We start from the raw sequence: 22,526 nt of genomic DNA, 5'->3' as shown, positions 1-22,526 counted from the left end.
GCATGACTGTGATCATCAAAGGAATCTGTGGGGGGTGCAGGGGCACCCAAAAACTGGTTATTTGGTCCTTGTAAAATAAAAATAAGAGCTGTGTCGATATACTTGGTAAAATATCAGCACCATTCTTAGTGGGTGTGGGCCTTGTCAGATCTGTATTTTGCCTCCTATCCTGTTTGTGATTTTCATGGACAGGTTATCAAGGTGCAGCTGGGAAGGGGAGGGTGTTGTTAGAAGTGCATCACTGCTTTTTGTTGGTGACATGGTACTCTTAACTTCATCGGGCTGCAAATTCCAGCACCAGCACACAATGGGGCAGTTTGCGACCCAGTGTGAGGTGGCAAGGATGATGATCAACACCTCCACATCTGTGGCCTTGACTCTCATTTGAAAAAAGCTGGACTGTCCTTTCCAAGTGAGAGATGAGTTACTGCCTCAAGTAAAGGAGTTTAAGTATGTCGGGGTCTGGTTCATGAGTTAGGGTAAAAGGGATGGTGAAATCAACAGACATATTGGGGCAGCAAGCGCAGTTATGAAGTCTGTAGTGGTTAAGAAGGTCCTGAGCCAGAAGGCAAAGCTTTTGATTTACCAGTCGAACTACGTCCCTACCCTGACCTATGGTCATGACCTTTGGGTAATGCCTGAAAGGAGGAGATCGCAGATACAAGTAGCTGAAACGAACTTTCTCCATAGGACAGCTGGTCTCACCCTGTAGAGATAGGGTGAGAGGTGCAGAATTTAATTTTAAACTATGTACCTGGATAATGTTACCTCCAAAAGTGCCCCGTAAACCTTGTTGCTTAGGATAGTAAAATTCATCATTAGATAGATTCCAAGGATCTTTAATTTCTGGCTGTGACATATTCTGATGAGAAGGAAAAAAAAAAAAAAAGAGTTAAAGCAAGTATTATCACTCATCCTTTCATGTTAGTAATTTAAATACTTTTGAAATGTTTACTTCATTTAACTTTAAAGAATACACATAAATTTATGTCATGGTATAAAGCAGTCAGTTTTGGTAACTGCAAATTAGTTTAACAATGACAATAAAAGTCACCCTGTATTTTATCCCCATGGTGTAAACTGAAAGAATAAAAAACTGACAAATAGTTGTAGTTCATAAAGATTTAGAAGTATATAAATGTCTTAATTTCCTTCATCTTTTCCGCAAAGTAAAGTACACATTAATAAATATGAATAAACAGTAAGATTCAAAACCATCAAATAATGAAGATTATGAAATATATTCCATTCACCCAATGATAATATAAAATCTAAAAAGATGTATGATAAAATAAACTAGCAAGTATTCTGCAGGTTCACTATCCACATAGTAACTTACCTTGATGGATTGATAATATTGCAAATTATGTCCCTGTAACAAACTACAATATCCACTGTATTACAGGCAAAGGAGTTAAATGATGTGAAAATACCTTCAATTTAATACTTCCCCTACACTGCAATTTGCACAATTACTGGTAACATAAAATGTTACTAAAATAACAAAAAAAGCATTTCAAAAATCAAAACAAAAACATACTAAAAGATGACTGAAAAATGAAAACTAAATTGAAATGCATACTGTATACTAATGTATACTCAAAATGTGACTGAAATAAATTTGAAATGGATGAAAACAAAATGTGTTGTCAAAAGTTTGTCAAAGTTTACAAGAGGGATGGCATAACATTCCTCCTCCTGGATGTCAGTTCTTAAAACTTGACATTAAAAGCTCACTGGTGAGTCCTTTGAAAACAAACATTAAAGTGAAATGATTAGTTTGTGTTATGCACATTCATCCAGATAGAACAAGTCAACAAAACAGAGAACTACAAAATTTAGAGAAAAATAACTTTTATTTGAAAAGATATATAAAGTGTAACTGGTTTGGGGAGAGTGAATATGGAAATGGCATTTTGTAAAATGTGAAAACATAAACATGTAGTGGCAAGCAAAGTATGTTAATTAATGAAAACTAAAGGTCTTGCTAGATTATAATATGGAGATCAACTCTGTCTTTTACATCAAAGTCCCTATTAGACCACAATTACACTAAGCCTAAATATTGTTCAAGCGTATGTTCTTATCCTTGCACTGTACTGGTACCTGTTTTGAAGGTGGCTACATACTTTTGACTGCTGGTGAAGAACTGCCTCATTTTCTTCTCTATTTGTTTGCATAATGTTTGTCGTTTTTAAACTGTGTGTCTGGGGTTTGATTTCAGCTTTGCATCCAATACTGTCCGGTTATTCTGTGGTGGATTAGGCAGATCGGATCATAAATGCCTTTAATTGTTTTTGCAAATCCAGAATTAGAAATTTGTAGCAATTTTTAAATAATTTTGAATTATTTTTAATAATTTACCTGTACATAATATGCTGTTAAAAAGGTGTGTGGTTAAGAACAAAGAAAATGAAGAGAGAAGATGCAATATAGTACTGGTACTGGTGTCTCATTGAACTCAGCATTGTCTATATTGTTTTGACTGGAGTAAAGGTGTTTGATGAATAAAATGAATAAAAAGAATCTTGTAGGAACAATAACAGGTGTTCTGGTTTGTTGTGTCAGAGGTGCTGGATGCCCCTTATAGGCTACACACACTTTTTTATTAAAAAATAATCTTGTACAAATGGTTGAAGTATAAATAAGTTTAGTGAGACCTTTATGAGCATATCTGCATTTTTTTCTATGAATTAAAATTTTTAAGCATATATTACACCATGGCAGTTTATAGACCTGGCCTCAGTTTTATTATGTGTGAATTTAAAAAACATTCTTTGAGCGTGTCACTGCATTTTTATACAAGTTAGCAGATAAACTAAAACTGAACCTATAAACCTCTAAGAGTACATACTGTATAAACTGCTAACCTGTTGTGGTTCATCTTTAATAACACCAGTCTTTCCTAGCAAAATTCTGCTTTTCTTTAGTGATGATTCCTTTTTATTTTCTTTTGATGGAGAGTTTGAAGTCATTTCCTCTTTTTCATCGGGTATTTCTGCCAAACAAAAAAAACCAAAAAAACAAAAAAAAACAAATATGAAACATCAAAAATAATGGCTTAGCAAAAACAAGCAGGAGGAAATGAGTTTAGAAAAGCACAAAATGAAATTAAAATAATCCTAAATTTAGAGTTTGAGTTCAAGTATTTTTTGTAGTGGGTAAATCTGTACGGTAGTAAACATTACAAAGTGAGATTCAAAGTTTCAGCTGTGGAGGAGTCATTAGATATAAACTACTGCACAGTACAAAACACTTTTTTTTTTGGGATTAACTTTCACCTTTTTTCATTTTGAAAATGCATAGTTGTATAGCCCTTCCTGATCATAACCATTGATCATAATATTCTTAGAAATCGCCTTAGTCAATGGGTGGGCCTCTCTGGCAGTGTCTTAAATTGGTTTGATTCCTACCTGGCAGGGAGAAAATTCTTTGTGAGTTGTGGTAATCAAATCTCAAAGACACATGATATCCGATATGGTGTTCCACAAGGCTCTATCCTGGGTCCGCTGTTATTCTCAATCTACATGCTTCCGTTAGGTCAGATTATCTCAGGGCACAACGTGAGTTACCACAGCTATGCTGATGACACACAGCTGTACTTATCAATAGCACCTGATGACTCCGACTCTCTCAATTCACTAACACAATGTCTTACTGGTATTTCTGAATGGATGAATAGTAATTTTCTCAAACTAAATAAAGAGAAAACTGAAATTTTAGTACAGTAATCCCTCGCTATATCGCGCTTTGACTTTCGCGGTTTCACTCTATCGCGGATTTTAAATGTAAGCACATCTAAACATATATCACAGATTTTTCACTGGTTCGCCGCTTTCTGCGGACAATGGGTCTTTTAATTTATGGTACATGCTTCCTCAGTTTGATTGCCCAGTTGATTTCATACAAGGGACGCTATTGGCGGATGGCTTAGAAGCTACCCAATCAGAGCATGTATTGCATATTAACTAAAACTCCTCAATGCTATAAGATATGCTTCCCGTGCTGTGCTTGTTTGCTTCTCTCTATCTTTCTCGCTCTCTCTGCCTGACGGAGGGGGTGTGAGCAGAGGGTCTGTTTGCACAGAGGACACGGACGCTCCTCTACAAAATGCCGCTTTATCGCGGTGCTTCTGTATACTTAAAAGCATGTATTGATTTTTTGATTGTTTGCTTTTCTTTGCGGCTCTCTCTGACATTCTCTGCTCCTGACGCTCCTTTATGACGGCGCTCCTTTGAAGATAAGATATGTTTGCTTTCTTTTAATTGTGAGAAAGAACTGTCATCTCTGTCTTGTCATGGAGCACAGTTTAAACGTTTGACTAAAGGGTGTTATTTCATGTCTAGAGGGCTCTAATAATGTTAACAGGGTGGGAGAGTTTATAAGGGCTTAAAATATATAAAAATAACCACACAAACATATGGTTTCTACTTCGCGGATTTTCACCTATCGCAGGGGGGTCTGGAACGCAACCCCCGCGATCGAGGAGGGATTACTGTAATTGGCAATAATGGATTCAGCGAGGTTATCAGAAATAAACTTGATGCACTAGGATTGAAAGTTAAGACGGAAGTAAAAAATTTAGGGGTAACCGTTGACTGTAATCTGAATTTTAAATCGCATATTCATCAGACCACTAGGACAGCATTTTTTCACTTAAGAAACATAGCTAAAGTTAGACCTTTTATATCATTGAAAGATGCGGAGAAATTAATTCACGCTTTTGTTTTCAGTAGACTAGATTACTGTAACGAACTCCTCTCAGGACTACCCAAAAAAGACATAAATCATTTGCAACGAGTGCAGAATGCAGCTGCTAGAATCCTAACTGGGAAAAGAAAATCCGAACACATTTCCCCAGTTTTGATGTCACTACACTGGTTGCCTGTGTCATTCAGGATTGACTTTAAAATACTGCTTATGGTTTATAAAGCCTTAAATAATCTCGCTCCATCTTATATATCGGAATGCCTGGCGTTATATTCCAAATCGTAACCTTAGATCTTCAAATGAGTGTCTCCTTATAATTCCAAAAGCTAAACTTAAAAGAAGTGGTGAGGCTGCCTTCTGCTGTTATGCACCCAAAATCTGGAATAGCCTGCCAATAGGAATTCGCCAGGCAAATACAGTAGAGCACTTTAAAACACTGCTGAAAACACATTACTTTAACATGGCCTTTTTATAACTTCACTTTAACTTAATACTGATAATCTGTATGTTCAATTCTTCATAATAATTATTCACAGTGGCTCCAAAATCCATACTGACCCCTACTCTCTCTTGTGTTTCTTTTTCCGGTTTCTTTGTGGTGGCGGCCTGCGCCACCCCCACCTACTCAAAGCATCATGATGCTCCAACATTGATGGACTGAAAGCCAGAAGTCTACGTGACCATCATCATCAGGTCCTTCCATGAAAACCCTAAATACAAAGAGGACTGTTTGACTTATGTTAGGTAGATTGCCCAGAGGGGACTGGGCGGTCTCTTGGTCTGGAACCCTTACAGATTTTATTTTTTTCTCCAGCCTTTGGAGTTTTTTGTTTTTTCTGTCCACCCTGGCCATCGGACCTTACTCTTATTCTATGTTAATTAATGTTGACTTATGTTTATCTTTTATTGTGTCTTCTATTTCTCTATTCATTTTGTAAAGCACTTTGAGCTACATTTTTTGCATGAATATGTGCTATATAAATAAATGTTGATTGATTGATTGATTCCTTATCTTATTAATTTTCCTTTTTTAAAGAAAGCAAAAATAACCAAGATAATAACATCATGAAGTCACCATAATTTAAGTTTGCACAAATGTGACAGCTACTGCATGCTAAACATCTCAAACAGAATTTGGCAGATGTTGAAAGTACTATTGTAAAGTTCTTTAATTTATTACTATCTTGATTGTGTTATTAATACATTTAACACTAGAATTACCAGAGCCTACGAAAAAACTCGTAATTCCGTCCCACCTTAAACTGCTTCTTAAATCCCTTCACACCTCTCCACCAGCGCCCTTTGTCTTCTAAATGTGCTGATAAAGAGAAGCCGGCTATTCCATCCCCCCACCAATTTAGAATGTGCACGAACTTCTCTCAGCTCATGCCTTGATTGAGTATCTGGGAGTGAAGTGGAGTTTTAGAGTGGAAATAATAGATCGTTGTTTGGAACACACGCATTTCATGTCTGTTCCGTTTCTACAGTAATCTGTGTCAACACATTGTTAAAACAGAAACTTTTTTATATTCTAGTAGTAGATGACAAAATGTAGGCATAAACTATATAATGTATGAAGCCTGAAGTCCAAATAGCAAAGAAACATTTTCACAAGAATAACACAATTGCACTTTTATTCAAACATATAACTGCAGAAAGAAAAAGCCGCCTTAACATGCGACATTGACACCAGTTTACTATAACTGACTCCGTGGTTCAATAGATACAGGCCCCGCTTGGGAGACAAGGGGTCACGGGTTCGATCCTGCGCTCCTCCCTTTTGAGAAGTAAACTGTTCTTAGTCTTACTGTTTTAGTATAAAAACATACATTTGATTTCAGTCTGTAACAGCCGGTGCAATTTATGATCCTTGTAAAGGTTAGCTTTTTTTTTTTATTCACTTTTCACTCTCTCAGTCGCGTTCAGAATCAATCCATACAACCCCATCTGACACGGCTGTTTTCACTAAAGACGCTATAGCTCTGCAGTGTACCACGATGCATACTAACGCCCCGGTTCTGACACACAAGCGCTGGCGAAGCTGCCTTCTTCGTATCTCACCGTCACTTGCTTTTCTTTTTATTCAGTTTTATTGAGTGTTCCTGCCAGTCCCGCATGTTGCTGTATGCTTTTTCTTTTGCACCCAGGACATGCAGAAGAAAGAATGGTAAAGACCAACTTCGCTATATGCAATCATCAGACACTCCCCATCTGCCCGTGTCGTTCAAACACAGGAACATATATTGGTGTAAAAGTATAACAAAAGTGCACTTTTTCCATCGCCTTTTCCTGTAAGAAGCAGTGTACACACTTCTCTCTATGCTGTGGTTTCTATTACACACCTGAAAGAAAGAGACAATACATATGAACATATCCAGCATACAGCAACATGCGGGGACTGGCAGGAACACTCAATAAAACTGAATAAAAAGAAAATCAAGTGACGGTGAGATACGAAGAAGACAGCTTCGCCAGCGTCTGTGTGTCAGAACTGGGGGCGTTAGTATGCATCGTGGTACAGCACAGAGCTATAGCGCGTCTGTATTCTGTTTCTTTTGTACTCCAGAGGAGAGAATAGTAAAGAGCAGTAAGTTCGGCGCTATATGCAATCATCAGACACTCTCCATCTGCCCGTTGTTTTGTTATACTTTTCAATACTTTTATACTGCTCAAGCGGGCATGCTCAAAAATACACGTGTAATGCCACGAAAAGTGCACGCAGACACTTCATTTCGCAAACAAAACAAGTGCACTTTTATTCAAAACTACCTGTATAACCGAAGAAAAAAGAAAGCAAGATACAGTAGGCGATTGATACGACATCTTGCATGGTGCAATGCTAAGAAGTGAAGATTTTCATTCCGTGCTATATAAAATCATCACATTCAAATATTAACAGTTCCCACACACCCAAGGACCGTCCTTCCTACATTTCGACCGTGTACTTGTTGCCGTGTACACACCTCTCTGTGCTATGGTTTCTATTACACTGAATGAGCACCTGACACTGTACTTTCTTCCCTGGGGGAAGGTCCCGCATCAGAGAATTTCCAGTTCCTGCATAAATTCACACCCGATCTGGCGCTGTTCGTTTTCAAATAATATTGCATTAGTGCGATTATATTTTCACATATATTGTCTTTCTTTCAGGTGTGTAATAGAAACCACAGCATAGAGAGAAGTGTGTACACTGCTTCTTACAGGAAAAGGCGATGGAAAAAGTGCACTTGAATAAAAGTGCACTTTTGTTATACTTTTACACCAATATATGTTCCTGTGTTTGAGCGACACGGGCAGATGGGGAGTGTCTGATGATTGCATATAGCGCCGAAGTTACTGGTCTTTACCATTCTTTCTTCTGCATGTCCTGGGTGCAAAAGAAAAGCATACAGCAACATGCGGGACTGGCAGGAACACTCAATAAAACTGAATAAAAAGAAAAGCAAGTGACGGTGAGATACGAAGAAGGCAGCTTCGCCAGCGTTTGTGTGTCAGAACCGGGGAGGGGGGGCGTTAGTATGCATCGTGGTACACTGCAGAGCTATAGCGCGTCTTTAGTGAAAACAGCCGTGTCAGATGGGGTTGTATGGATTGATTCTGAACGCGACTGAGAGAGTGAAAAGTGAATAAAAAAAAAAAAAAAAGCTAACCTTTACAAAGATCATAAATTGCACCGGCTGTTACAGACTGAAATCAAATGTATGTTTTTATTCTAAAACAGTAAGACTAAGAACAGTTTACTTCTCAAAAGGAGGGCGCAGGATCGAACCCGTGACCCTTGATTCCCAAGCGGGGCTGTATCTATTGAACCACGAGTCAGTTATAGTAAACTGGTGTCAATGTCGCATGTTAAGGCGGCTTTTTCTTTCTGCAGTTATATGTTTGAATAAAAGTGCAATTGTGTTATTCTTGTGAAAATGTTTCTTTGCTATTTGGACTTCAGGCTTCATACATTATATAGTTTATGCCTACATTTTGTCATCTACTACTAGAATATAAAAAAAGTTTCTGTTTTAACAATGTGTTGACACAGATTACTGTAGAAACGGAACAGACATGAAATGCGTGTGTTCCAAACAACGATCTATTATTTCACTCTAAAACTCCACTTCACTCCCAGATACTCAATCAAGGCATGAGCTGAGAGAAGTTCGTGCACGTTCTAAATTGGTGGGGGATGGAATAGCCGGCTGCTCCGAGCTTCTCTTTATCAGCACATTTAGAGAACAAAGGACGCTGGCGGAGAGGTGTGAAGGGATTTAAGAAGCAGTTTAAGGTGGGACGGAATTACGAGTTTTTTCGTAGGCTCTGGTAATTCTAGTGTTAACTGTTCATCTTCTGAATAATTTTATGTTTTATGCTCACTACCTTTCACCATCTTAAGGAAATTCATGGGATGTTTGAGTTAAGGCCACTAGAGCTTTCTATCTGCTGAATCAAATATTACTATGATGTATTGACACTGCAAGTTATCAATGATATCTCTTGGTGTAGTTTTCTTATACAGTCAGCTCTTGAGTTATTGGCACCTTTAAAGGAAATGGGTAAAAACAAAAATACAGCTTAAACAAAATATACAATTAAAATATTCTTCAAAATGTTTGGAGAAATTGCTTACCGTTTACCTAATAAAATTATTTTTACTAGAACACTGTTTTTATTTGGGCTCAATTTTTGGCACCCTTAATGAATACCTTAAACAAAAACAAAATAAATGTGCATCCTTAATGGAACAACGCCTTCATTTTTATTTATCCTGTTATCTATGACCATTTCTCATTTCCCTGGAGTATAAATATGAGGCTAAACACATGTAAAATACTTTTGTCATCCATTAACATAGGTACATATACACTCACCTAAAGGATTATTAGGAACACCATACTAATACGGTGTTTGACCCCCTTTCGCCTTCAGAACTTCCTTTATTCTACGTGGCATTGATTCAACAAGGTGCTGAAAGCATTCTTTAGAAATGTTGGCCCATATTGATAGGATAGCATCTTGCAGTTGATGGAGATTTGTGGGATGCACATCCAGGGCACGAAGCTCCCGTTCCACCACATCCCAAAGATGCTCTATTGGGTTGAGATCTGGTGACTGTGGGGGCCATTTTAGTACAGTGAACTCATTGTCATGTTCAAGAAACCAATTTGAAATGATTCGAGCTTTGTGACATGGTGCATTATCCTGCTGGAAGTAGCCATCAGAGGATGGGTACATGGTGGTCATAAAGGGATGGACATGGTCAGGTGTTCCTAATAATCCTTTAGGTGAGTGTAAACAACAGAGAATAGAGGTTTTTAACCCACACAAATTAGGAAAAGGTTATAAAAAAAAATCATAGGCAGCTGAAAATACCATTAAGCATTCTCCGGGCAATAATAACAAGGTTTCAAAAGTATGAAACAGCTGTAAATATGCCAGGAAGAGGACACATGAGCATACTGCCCCCACCCACACTATGAAGGATGGCAAAGAAGAACCCAGCGATCACAGTTTCTAAACTACACAGTTTAACTGAATATTTGAGTTAAAATATTTCGAAATAAACTGTTAGATGCCACCTTCATGACAAGAAACTTTTTGGAAGAGTTCTATGAAAGAATTCGTTCTTAAGATCACCACAAAAATGCAGAACTGGAAGTTTGCCAAGCATTATTCAAACTACAAATGAAATCATGAGCTATGATCATGTGAGATGAAAACTGAACTTTTTAGTCATGCACACCATCAAGTGTAGCGCAAAAAGAGGGCTTCATATAAAGAAAAATACCTGATACATACTGTGAAATATAGTGGATCACTGAGGCTTTGGGGTTGTACTGCTGTAAGTGGAAGAATTAATTCCACTATATACTAGGAAAGTTTACCCCAAAACCTGGCCGTGTCAGCCAAAACATTGCAAAAGACCTTTCAATAGGACAGATACCTCTAACACATATCAAAATCAAAACAAAAATGGTTGGGAAAGCACAAAATCAAAGTGTTACAATGTCCATCTCAGTTTGTAGATCTGCACCAAACTGAAAAACAGAGCTGTGAGTTGTAGAGATAAGTCCACAAGTGGGAACCCAAGAATATTGAAGAACTGGAAATGTTCTGCATGGCTGAGATGTTCAAGATACTCTACAAATATTTTCTTACTTAGTTAAACATTACAGTGCTGTTATTTCTGTATCAGAACAAATATAATTAAATATTAATCACGGGTGTGCCAATAATTATGAGTTTTTTTCAGTGAAGAATTGTGTTACTAAAAAGTTTGCTTGTTTTGTTTGTGTTAAAATAAAACCTATAGCTTACATATTTAAGATAACAATATAATTAATTGTAAGTGTGGTTCATCCTAAACATCAATGTTAATATTATCTCATTTTCATGAGAGATGCCACAAAATCTGGTGCTGACTGTAACTCTCTTCCAAACTCTGTTAGAGGGAGGGAGGAAAAGAGGGACCTAACTACAGATTGCATTTATCAAGAGTTTAATGCTCATGTTATTTTATTTTAACACAAACCTAAAAAGACATTTTGTTATCAGATAAAAACTAACATTTAATCTTTATAACATGGGAAGGTTACATGAAAAAGTCAACAATATTTATCAGTACCAAGGATGATGTTCTCATCGTTGGGATCAAGTGTAAGTACAGGAGGGTGCAGAATTTCATCCATAGCTTGGTCATCCCAGATAATGTTGTCTTCCCATCGACCATAAACAAGTTCTTCACTGTCAATTGGAAAAATAGAAAACCAAGGCCGGTCATCTTCCTGAGCAGCTGAAATTGCAAATGTATTAGAAAGAGTTAAATGGATACAAGACCTTGGCTTATTGCATATTTACACAAAAGAAATAAATGGTGTCTTATTCATACATAAAATAAGTTTGTAATAATAATTTTTAATCATAAGTTATACCCTACTTTAAATGAAAGCTTCCAGATTTTACTGCTAAACATATTGATAGTATATAAAGATGCTTGTTATGGAACCTATCTAAACCATAAAAAAGGAGAATATAAAGAGATTTCTGTTCGGGACTTTTTTAGCATTCTCTCTCTTCATTGTACAGATCTTCATCTTTAAAGTTACCCTGTTGTTCCTGCAAGTGCTTATCCCGGGTTTTACTTGAGCTCTGGGTTCCAGGTGTCACAGTTTTCTGAGTTGGTGGTGGAGTTGGAGGAACTAATAATGAGTTGCTTCTGCTCAGACCTATAAAAAAGAAGTTTATATTTTTCATAAATGTGTATGTACACACATGAAGCCTGTTCTGATATACATGAAAACAGAATCAGAATCTTAATTTTAAAATTTATTCTGTATGGAAAAGCAGGATCTTTAAAACAGACCTCTTTCATGTAATTTTCTCCTAAATTAAAACAGGGAAACAATTTAGATGCATTAACTAATCAAATGACCACAACTGAATCTTTACCTATTTTATTTTTTTTTTTTATGTACCAACATGATACAGATAAATCTATACTGAGAAGTCATTTTATTTGGTGCATCACCTAAAAGTTAGTTGGTCACATATTTGACTTGGACAAGATGTAAAACATGCAATAAAAGGATGTTGGTCCATGTTACACTGCATTCCATAGATGTACAAGACCTGACATCTTGTGAGGCCACTGCACTAACCTCAATACCTGAAACCATTCTATAACCTATGAGAAAATGTAGCCTGGAGAAAAATCTGATCTAGAGGGGACTTCATTATTTCCAAAAAGTAGAAACACAAACATATCATTAGGCAGACACCAGCACAATGCAAGACGGATCAATAGATTCCTTGCATACAATACCCGGGCTGTACTGTTAGAGAGTATCAACATGCACAGGAATTAAGCTGATCGATTTTTATATTTTCCGTGTTTAAAATTTTTGTCTCTTACTCCACTGAGACCATATCATCATATTTTCAGCTCATAAGAATGGAGACTATTTGAGTCATTGGCTGCCGTAACCCATCCTTCACAATGCATGATGAAATATGTGTTCTGATAGTCCTCTTTAGTTAGTACATATGTTGCACTAAACTGTACAGTAGCAAAATGGTGCTAGGAAATAATGCTATTAATGGAAAATATTACTTGCTCATTTCTAAGTAGTTTAAGGAACTGTTACTATTAAAAAGAGTATTTAGGTTTAAGTATTACCAGCTTCTGAGTATCTTCACTGATATTAGTTTAAAACACAACAATCGCAGTCAGTATAACATTGCTAACAATGCATTAAGCCAACGTAGATAAAAACATAATTCCCTCACCCTGCTGTGCATTGTAAGCTGTTGCATTCCTAGTCATACTTGATGGGAGCCAGCCAGCAAGACTGGCCTTCTGGGTTTTTGTTGCTTTGTGTTTGACATCTTCTCCATTCCAGATGATGTCTTCCTCCCACTGAAGTTGTGTCACCATCAGAAAATGCTCATCCTCAAGAAGATTATCACTCGCTGTCTCTTCATGGTTACCATTATCATCTTCTTGAGGTTGTACCTGAAAAGAGTAAATAATAATAAAATAAAAAAAAATGACAAATGATTGCAAATGGCACCAATCTGATACACAGTGTATCAGTATTGGGATGATACTAGCAAATAATGCTAGACTGGTGTAGACACCAAACAAGATGTAGAAACATCTCAATGATGACCAACAGAATGGGGTACATCTGTGCCAGATTTCAAGTATCACAGCAAAGGGTCTAAATACTTTGTCAATGTGATATTAAACATAAAAAGACTGAAATAACTCTGCCAAACTTTCTACAATCCTGCTTTCGCTTTGTTATTCTGGGGGTATTTGAGTGTTGCTTGATGTAGGGAAAAAATGAATTTAAATTATTTTAGCATAAGGCAGCAACAGAGCAAAATATGTAAAAAGTGAAGGAGTATAAATATTTTCTGAATTCACTACACATGTTGCCCCTGGAATTTTTAGCCTACATTAAAATATATTCAATGTCTACTTATTTTTATTTTGACTAATTTGAAAGTTCTACTGTAAAGAGTATTGTGGATGAAAGAAGCACAAGGCTAATGGCTAAGAAGGCCGAAATGTTAATTTTTCTAAAGAAAAACATGCCCCCTCGTGAAACAGTGAGTATTTAGAGTGACAACTGTGAGGCCATACAGCCTTTTCACTAATGGTACTGAAAATATTTTTGATTAATACACAACTGCATATGCTTTTACAAGTTATGGGAGGAAAAAAAGGGAGGAAAACCATACCATTGTTGGCAAAGTCTCTTCCTCTATCTCTTTTTCCTTTAGTCTGAAGCCATAGTCAAAGCCCATTCCATTCTCAGGGACACAAAGCATGTCATACCACAGCTGGGCTGGCCCGTATCGCCACTCAGCCACCTTTGGTCTTGTCTCTGCTACCTTATCAGAATCCCCCGTAGCCTGGGAGAACTTTGACTCTACAGGAGCCATCATTGATATCTACAGCAAGAAAGAAAAAAAAATCATGTTAATTGCTTGAATGTTTCACATTTTTCAAATTTAGAGAAACAATTGACAATTCTACCTTATCCCATAATGATTACACAGAAACCAAAGCTAGAATCAACAGGGTAGCTTCTGTTTTTAATTGGACTCCTATGCTAATTAAGTGAACTGTTATTTCCTATGTTTTGGGAACAATATGGAAATTAGAAAACTAAGTTTGTTGAATATATATTATATATATATTATATATATATATATATATATATATATTATATATATATATATATATATATATATATATATATATATATATATATATATATATATATATATATATATATATATATATATATATATATATATATATATATATATATATATATATATTAAAATGTACCAATCAGTTGATTTTCATTTTAGTTTTCCAGGTTTTCTAATTGTTTAATTAACAATTATTTACTAATTAGGGGGTCTGATGTTAAAGTAGTTGCAGCCTTTGATTATTCAGTGTTGTTTGCCAGCGTGTCTGCTTTGCTTGTTTTTAATTGTCATTAATAAGATACAATGAAGGGGAGAACCTGCACAGAGAAAGGGTAAAATATAATGAAATCAACAAAAGAGAGTTAAGCATTTAAATCTATAGCAGAGATATTTCTAAATGTCTCACATATGTAAAAATCATAGGCTGTGCTTTTCTAAATGTATAGTAAGAGGAAAAAAAAATACCAGCTAATTAAATTAGATCAGTGTTATCAGGTGTTGTCACTATGTAGGAATCTGGTTGGAACAAAAACGTGTAGCCGTAGTGGGAAGCACTGGGGTAGAACATATGTTTAAAGGAACAGCATTCCAGTGAAGACAATGCCAAATCAGAAGTCTTTAAATTGTGTGTTATAACATTACTGAATATTGTACGAAAAAAAAGAATTTCAGACATGATAAAGCTAACATGAAAAACAAATATAAAAGAAATTATTAAAATCCAATGGGAAAAAAATATATTACTTCCAACATAATCATATGTAGGTGAACTACTCCAAACATATAGACTGGTCATCTGCATGTATGTAACCATCCATGCAAGTCTGTCTTTTACTATAATTTGTCTGTATCCTCACTCTAAAAGTAACTTAACTGTCAAAAAACTGGCAGAAGTACAGACTAGTATATAGTTTTATAGGTAAAATTAAAGCAGTCATCAATTAAAAGTCTTAACATCATTAAAATGGGCAACACAGTGGCAGCACTGTTGCCTTGAAGTAAGGAGGCCGGGGCTCGCATCTCAGGTACTCCCTGCATAGAGTTTGAATATTCTCCCCATGTCTGCATGGGTTTCCTCCCACAGTCTAAGGACATGCAAGATGGGTAGATCAGAGTCGCTAAATTGGTGTGTAAGTGGTGTGTGTGTGTGTGTTTCATTCTGTACATAAAACACATTTTACAATTACAAGACAAAAAGATCAAAATAATGGTGTGTGGTGTTAAATTACAGAATGTTGTACATACATACAAGTACAAAAGTCATTTACTTTCAACTAAGTTTAAGAAGCCCTAAAAGCAAGTCCTCCAACTTGAATGGAAAACATGGGGGTTGGAGGCAGGATTGGCACTCCACCCACTGTAAAAAACCTCACAATGTTCAATTCCATTTGAACCAGTATGATGCTAAGGTGCCACCAATTGTACAGTTGCACTTGGGTCTTAATTTGGGATCCTGAGGTGGTCTTTGTAACATAACCAAATTATGTTTAAAAGGACCACCAGACTGCATTTTTCATGGTTGAAAGAAATCAGATTAAAAAGCTTCTCCAACATTTTGGAGTCAAAAAATAGGGCAATACATTTTGCCAGTTTTTGAAAATAAGCAATCATAAATGATCTTTCATAACTGCAGCATTTTGGAAAAAAAAAAGCATTACTAACAATATTTAACTTTCCTTCCCTCTGTACCAAGCTGGGAAGATGACCAAGAACAATTTTCTGTTTTTACACAAAAATGTGTGTTCCCTGATGTAAATATCTCAACGTTATACAAATTTAAAACCCTCTTCAAAAAAAAAAATATAGAAAAAGTTCTTAAAAATTGCATTACCTGTATATGGTAACAAATAAAAACTTGTTTTTCATTACATGGATATTACTCAAAGGTAATCCTGTTAGAAAAAGCTACATAAACCCAGTAAGTACAATTATGTGCCAATAGGGTACTAATGTCCTAGAAATTAAGAAAACCAGCCGCAGTAAAAATATTTTGTTATTATTTAACAAGGTCATGCGTTTTCTGAGTCTTGGAGGACCCTTTAAGAGTTATTTTGATTATCTCTGTTCGACATGCCTAATTCTTTTGTAGTCAGCCTGCACCGTCTTCCTTACACTAGTAATTTTCAACTTTTATGGCTCAGCACTCCAGTTCTGCCTTTTCAAATTCAATGATAACCCACTAGAAGCACAGCCACCCTGGGTGAAACAAGCTCACTTATAAATGGGGAAATGTATCGAACAGTGCTGACAATCGCTGAGGTGGCCCAACATGACCCACTAGCGAACCAATGATGGGAACCTAGAACCCACTGGCAGCGTGATTTAGAAACACTGCCTTACACAGATTTGGTGTGAGACTCTCAAACACAAAGATTGGTTTATGCTACTACGTACCCAGCAGTTAAATTATGCATACCATTGATCATCACCAGACTGACAGATCCTTATAGCCAGTCCCAAATGGTGCCATAAATCTTTGCATCACTGTATAATCATTTTGAGTTACATTAATACTAGCCACATTACAAGTAAGACAATAATCACAAAAATGTTTTTCTCTCTTACCACTTTGTGTACCTGCAGCAGCTTTCCTCTGTATTTGTGTGTGCTTGAATGTTTCTTCACCAATACTGCCTCACTCAAGAGCATTCCTGCCCAATTTTATAGTTTCTGCCTTTGAAGGTAACTTTCAGCATATTTCCTACACCTTTACTAATGTCACTTCTCCAACGCTCCCTCCCATGAGCACATTCTAATAAAGCCTGCTTGTTAGATGTCATAACTTTTGAAGCACTTTTAGGACTCTGATTTGCTCTAATACTTCTTGTCTTTGAAGACGACTCTCTCAGATGGTCTCCTATGTCCTTTACTCTTCCTTGTGTGTTTCACACTTTTTCTTTCGATTGCATCAAGAAATTGACCAATCAGATTTCTCAGAGGGACTAGACAGACAGACCTAAGTATTTTATTTTTCTATCAGGAAGGCAACTCTGTAAGTTTAGTTTTTGAGTAATCAAACTCTTAAAAGTCAATGGTTTAATTCAGCACTTTTGGAAATTTATGGTAACAGAACAATTATCCCTAAAATACTCCTGCACATTGAAAGAATGAATTGGTATTTGGCAGCTGAAACATTGCTGAATCATAAATTTACAGTCATATGAAAAAGTTTGGGAACCCCTCTCAGCTTGCATGATAATTTACTCTACTTTCAACAAAAAAAGATAACAGAGGTATGTCTTTCATTTCCTAGGAACATCCGAGTACTGGGGCGTTTTTTGAACAAAGATTTTTAGTGAAGCATTATTTAGTTGTATGAAATTAAATCAAATGTAAAAAACTATCTGTGCAAAAATTTCGGTACCCTTATAATCTTGCTGATTTGAATGCATGTAACTGCTTAATACTGATTACTTGCAACACCAAATTAGTTGTATTAGCTTGTTAAGCCTTGAACTTCATAGAGAGGTGTGTCCAATCATGAGAAAATGTATTTAAGGTGGTCAATTGCAAGTTGTGCTTCCCTTTGACTCTCCTCTGAAGAGTGACAGCATGGGATCCTCAAAGCAACTTTCAAAAGATCTGAAAACAAAGATTGTTCAGTATCACGGTTTAGGGGGAGGCTACAAAAAGCTATCTCAGAGGTTTAAATTGTCAGTTTCAACTGTAAGGAATGTAATCAGGAAATGGAAAGCCACAGGCACAGTTGCTGTTAAACCCAGGTCTGACAGACCAAGAAAAATACAGGAGTGACATATGCCCAACCAGGATTGTGAGAATGGTTACAGACAACCCACAGATCACCTTCAAAGCACATGCAAGAATATCTTGCTGCAGATGGTGTATCTGTACATCATTCTACAATTAATTGCAATTTGCACAAAGAACATCTGTATGGCAGGTGATAAAAAAGAAGAGCTTTCTGCACTCATGCCACAAACAGAGTCGCTTGTTGTATTCAAATGCTCATTTAGATAAGCCACATTAATTTTGGAACAAAGTGCTTCGGACTGATGAGACAAAAATTTGTTATTTGGTCATAACAAAAAGCGCTTTGCATAGCAGGAGAAGAACACCGCATTCCAAGAAAAACACATGCTACCTATTGTTAAATTTGGTGGAGGTTCCATCATGCTGTGGGGCTGAGTGGCTAGTTCAGGGACTGGGGCCCTTGTCAAAGTCGAGGGTCAGATGAATTCAACCCAATTTCAACAAATTCTTCAGGATAATGTTCAAGCATCAGTCACAAAGTTGAAGTTATACACGGATTGGATATTTCAACAAGATAATGACCGAAAACACAGTTCGAAATCTACAAAGGCATTCATGCAGAGGGATGTACAATGTTCTGGAATGGCCGTCACAGTCCACTGACTTGAATATCATTGAAAATCTTTGGGATGATTTGAAGCAGGCTGTCCATGCTCGGCAGCCATCAAATTCAACTGAACTGGAGAGATTTTGTATGGAAGAATGGTCAAAAATATCTCCATCCAGAATCCAGACACTCATCAAAGGCTATAGTAGGCATCTAGAGGCTGTTATATTTGCAAAAGGAGGCTCAACTAAGTATTTATGTAATATCTCTGTTGGGGTGGCCAAATTTATGCACCTGTCTAATTTTGTTATGAAGCATATTGTATATTTTCTGTTAATCCAATAAACTTAATGTCACTGCTGAAATACTAATGTTTCCATAAGGCATGTCATATATTAAAAGGAAGTCGCTACTTTGAAAGCTCAACCAATGATAAACAAAAATCCAAAGAATTAAGAGGGGTTCCCAAACTTTTTCATTTGACTGTACATGCATTTGCTTAAAAACTTTAAAGTTTTAAGTATTTTGTGTATTACAGTTTTTTTTAATGTGAAAATGTGGTTAATATATACTTATGAAAATATTTTACTGTACCTCATCATCAGACAGACACTGCTCAGGGGGTGGAGGAGGGGCATGTTCATAATCCCAACCCGACTTCCTATCTGTAGGTACATCACTGATTTCAGTCTCGCCTGGAGGCATATCTGGCAGCGGGTCCCTGTGCTTTTTCTTGCGTTTTCTCCGAGCACTACGCCACACAGATGGCATGTTTTTCCCTGGTCCAAACAGTCGGAGGAATCGAAGAACCTGTTAAAAAAAAAAAAAAATCCTCTTTTTGTTTTCCTTATTTAAATCATTTAAGTCTGATTCCAAATTCAGCCTTCTTTATTCCTAATACTGTACCATACATATTTTCTAAGTGCATGTTAATTGACTTCAAGATAATGTATTGTGTTTGATTTTGTACTTCAGAAAAATGTATGTTCTTTTTTTTTGGTGTCTTTGTCTAATTTGCATGTAAAATATTCTTTGAAAATTAACAAAATTTTTGCAATTAATATTAGTCCATTTGTTTTCTTAACAAGCACTTTTTCTCATCCCTTGCTATTTTTGCTGTTTTGGCCTTCACTAAATCAAATTGGGTATTATATCCTGTTACAGTTTTTTTTTTTTGTTTCCTCGCCAATTTATTTTTGTATATAGATGGAATTCTAAACAGTTGGACTATGCCGACATATCCTGGCCAGGTTACATATCTGTATGGTGGTACAACATTTAAGCTGTTTATAAGCAGTTATTAATAATAAAATGCCTGAAGCCTACAAAAACTTGTAATCCCAGCCCACCTTAAACTTTTTTCATGTTATAGTACTAATGACAAAACTTTGTCATTAAGTGTATAATGTGTGAAGACTGAAGTCCAAATATCAAACGCTTTTAAACACTTTCACAAAAGGTACAACAAAAGGTATAATAAAACAAGTGTGCTTTTATTCAAGAATATAACTGAAGAAAAAGAAGCTGGTTTAGGGTAAGCCGCTGATGTGAATGCTTGAGAGGTGCAGCAGTAAGAACTGCTGACTCATAATCAAGAGGTCGTAGGTATGATGCTGGTCGATTCCCAGCATTAATGTTTTGAGTAGTGAGCTGCTCTTATTGTTACTATTATACAATAAAAACATACATTTGATTTGAGTCTGTAATAGCTGGTGGAAATTTATGATACTTGTAAAGGTTGGCCTTTTTGTTTCTTTTTTTTTTAATTCAATTTTATTCTCTCAGTCACATTCACGCTTCCCCCGATCGGACACTGCTGTTTTCAAATAAAGACTTTCTATAACAGAGGTGAACTCAGAAGAGGATGAGGGTTCTACATCGGAGAAAGAGAACAGAAGCCCTCCCCACAAAGAAACATCCACTCACAAATAAGAATCAGGCGTAAAGGCAAAAGATGGCACTGTTTGGATGCAGCAAGAGGTCGGGTGTCATCCTGCCAGTCAGTCTGCCCCATATGTATCCCACGTGATTATGTTTTGTGTTGGTCTTTATATAAAAAACATGTATATTTTACATATAAATGCCATATCGAATGTTGTTTACCTCCATTTATTTACTTATCTTCCTACTGTGTAAAGTCACAAGTAGACTGCAGAGCTTCCTGTGTTTCCTTTGTAATTAAAAGGGCAAACTCAGTAACAGGACAAACTCTGTACCCCCGGAGGTAATATCAAAGGAGAGAATTAAAACAAAACTGAGTGAAATTATGAACAATGCTGTTTATCCTTTTTGTGACAGATATAATACGGAGTACTTTCAGTTGATGAATTATTCAGCAAATGTGTATCAAGAAACACTACTGGGGCTCCTTTATACCAAAAGCAATACGTCTGCATAATGCCTCACTGTTGACTGTGACAGCTAAGTCAAAACATGTCTTTCTTTTGATTCATTCTCGCTTTATAGTAATTCCAAAGTGTGTTTAGACTAAAGTGTGTGTGTATATTTATTTACTTTCTTATCTACCTATTTACCATATATATTAGCGGGTAAGTTCTCCCGCAGATAAGTTGGGACTTTACAGTATAATTTCTGGTATTTGATAATGTCAGTCTTATAAGTCGAATGCGGAAAACTCATGCTATTTGTATAAGAGATTATGATATGCTAACGCCCACCTGAGAGAGTAACCACGGAACATATTGCCTTTTTTTCTATATGGGTGCAGCATCGCGCCGTATCAGCGCGTGTGCCTAATCTCTCTCTCTCTCTATTGTGCCTACATGACCACACGGTAATACCAAACTATTCCAAAGCAACGTTTCCACTAATTTGTGTTTTTTGTATTTCACACCCTCATACACCTTTATCGAAAAAGCATCCCTTATCAACGATGGAGCTTTTGATCAGAAGAAAATATGAAGCTGGTTTTAAATTAAACATCGTTGAAGTAGCAAAAGAATTGGTAACTGCGCAACAAAATTTGATGCGTCTGAGAAACTGATGGGAGATTGGAGGAGGCAAGAAGATGTTAAAAAAAATAAAGTGTCACATTTTTGAACGAGCGTGTAAGTCGGGTTCTGATTTTATGATTGATGAGAGTATATACGGTATGTATTTATTTATTTAAAAAGCTTCTGTAAAAAGACAAATTTCCCCTTAGGCACAAATAAAATTATATCTATATTTTGTTTTATTTATTTTTTTAATAAGGCCAGTACAACACTTCTACTCCAACAGCATGTCATATTTAATAACTATAGCTCCTGAAGTTTATTGCCTCTAAAGGTGTTATATGACTAGGAAACCAATGGGAGTGACTGCAGAACATCTTCACAATCCTTAATCACGGTTCTAAATTTTGTCTTGTACTGTTAAAGTACTGAAAGGTCACCATAGTTTTGTAGCCAATCGATGTAGAGCATACCGAAACAAGAGTAACACTGCATGATGGCAAACATGAAAATTCAAATAAACACTAGGTTGGTTCAAAAGTTCAGAAAGTACAGTTAAAAACACTCACTGTCTCTTTTTCCAGCAGCTGCCACTGTACTTCACTGCTTGCGGACACAGTATGCATTGTGCATACTTACAGTTGAACACTTACTAGCTATTAACTCTTATAAAGCCCAAAGCTAACCTCTAAGGCTTGTAACTTGCTGCAAGAAAACCAAACAAGTTTGATTTTATTGCAGCAAACCTCAAAGAATTGTAAGAACTGTTAAGAGTGATATTACCAAGTTGCAGGAAGTGTCACACTACATAACTGAAAGTAACAGGCATG

At 36.3% G+C, this 22,526-nt stretch overlaps 1 protein-coding gene across 2 annotated transcripts in view; it reads right to left on the bottom strand.

The window, feature by feature from the left end:
- taf1 (TAF1 RNA polymerase II, TATA box binding protein (TBP)-associated factor) overlaps positions 1-22,526 on the bottom strand; it is a 140,792-nt gene that overhangs the window by 66,380 nt on the left and 51,886 nt on the right. For both annotated transcript variants that reach the window (XM_039765844.1, XM_039765845.1), the window contains exons 7-13: positions 19,337-19,552; positions 13,945-14,157; positions 12,985-13,210; positions 11,805-11,924; positions 11,324-11,491; positions 2,871-2,998; positions 755-862 (exon numbers count right to left, since the gene is read on the bottom strand). In XM_039765844.1, the coding sequence (XP_039621778.1) occupies positions 755-862; positions 2,871-2,998; positions 11,324-11,491; positions 11,805-11,924; positions 12,985-13,210; positions 13,945-14,157; positions 19,337-19,552 (1,179 nt within the window). The remainder of the gene's footprint in view (positions 1-754; positions 863-2,870; positions 2,999-11,323; positions 11,492-11,804; positions 11,925-12,984; positions 13,211-13,944; positions 14,158-19,336; positions 19,553-22,526) is intronic.

This window comes from Polypterus senegalus, chromosome 10 (genome assembly GCF_016835505.1).
Source record: "Polypterus senegalus isolate Bchr_013 chromosome 10, ASM1683550v1, whole genome shotgun sequence".
In the NCBI taxonomy this organism is placed as follows: Eukaryota; Metazoa; Chordata; class Cladistia; order Polypteriformes; family Polypteridae; genus Polypterus; species Polypterus senegalus.
Note: the sequence above shows the minus strand (reverse complement) of the source record. Positions and strands in the feature narration are given on the sequence as shown.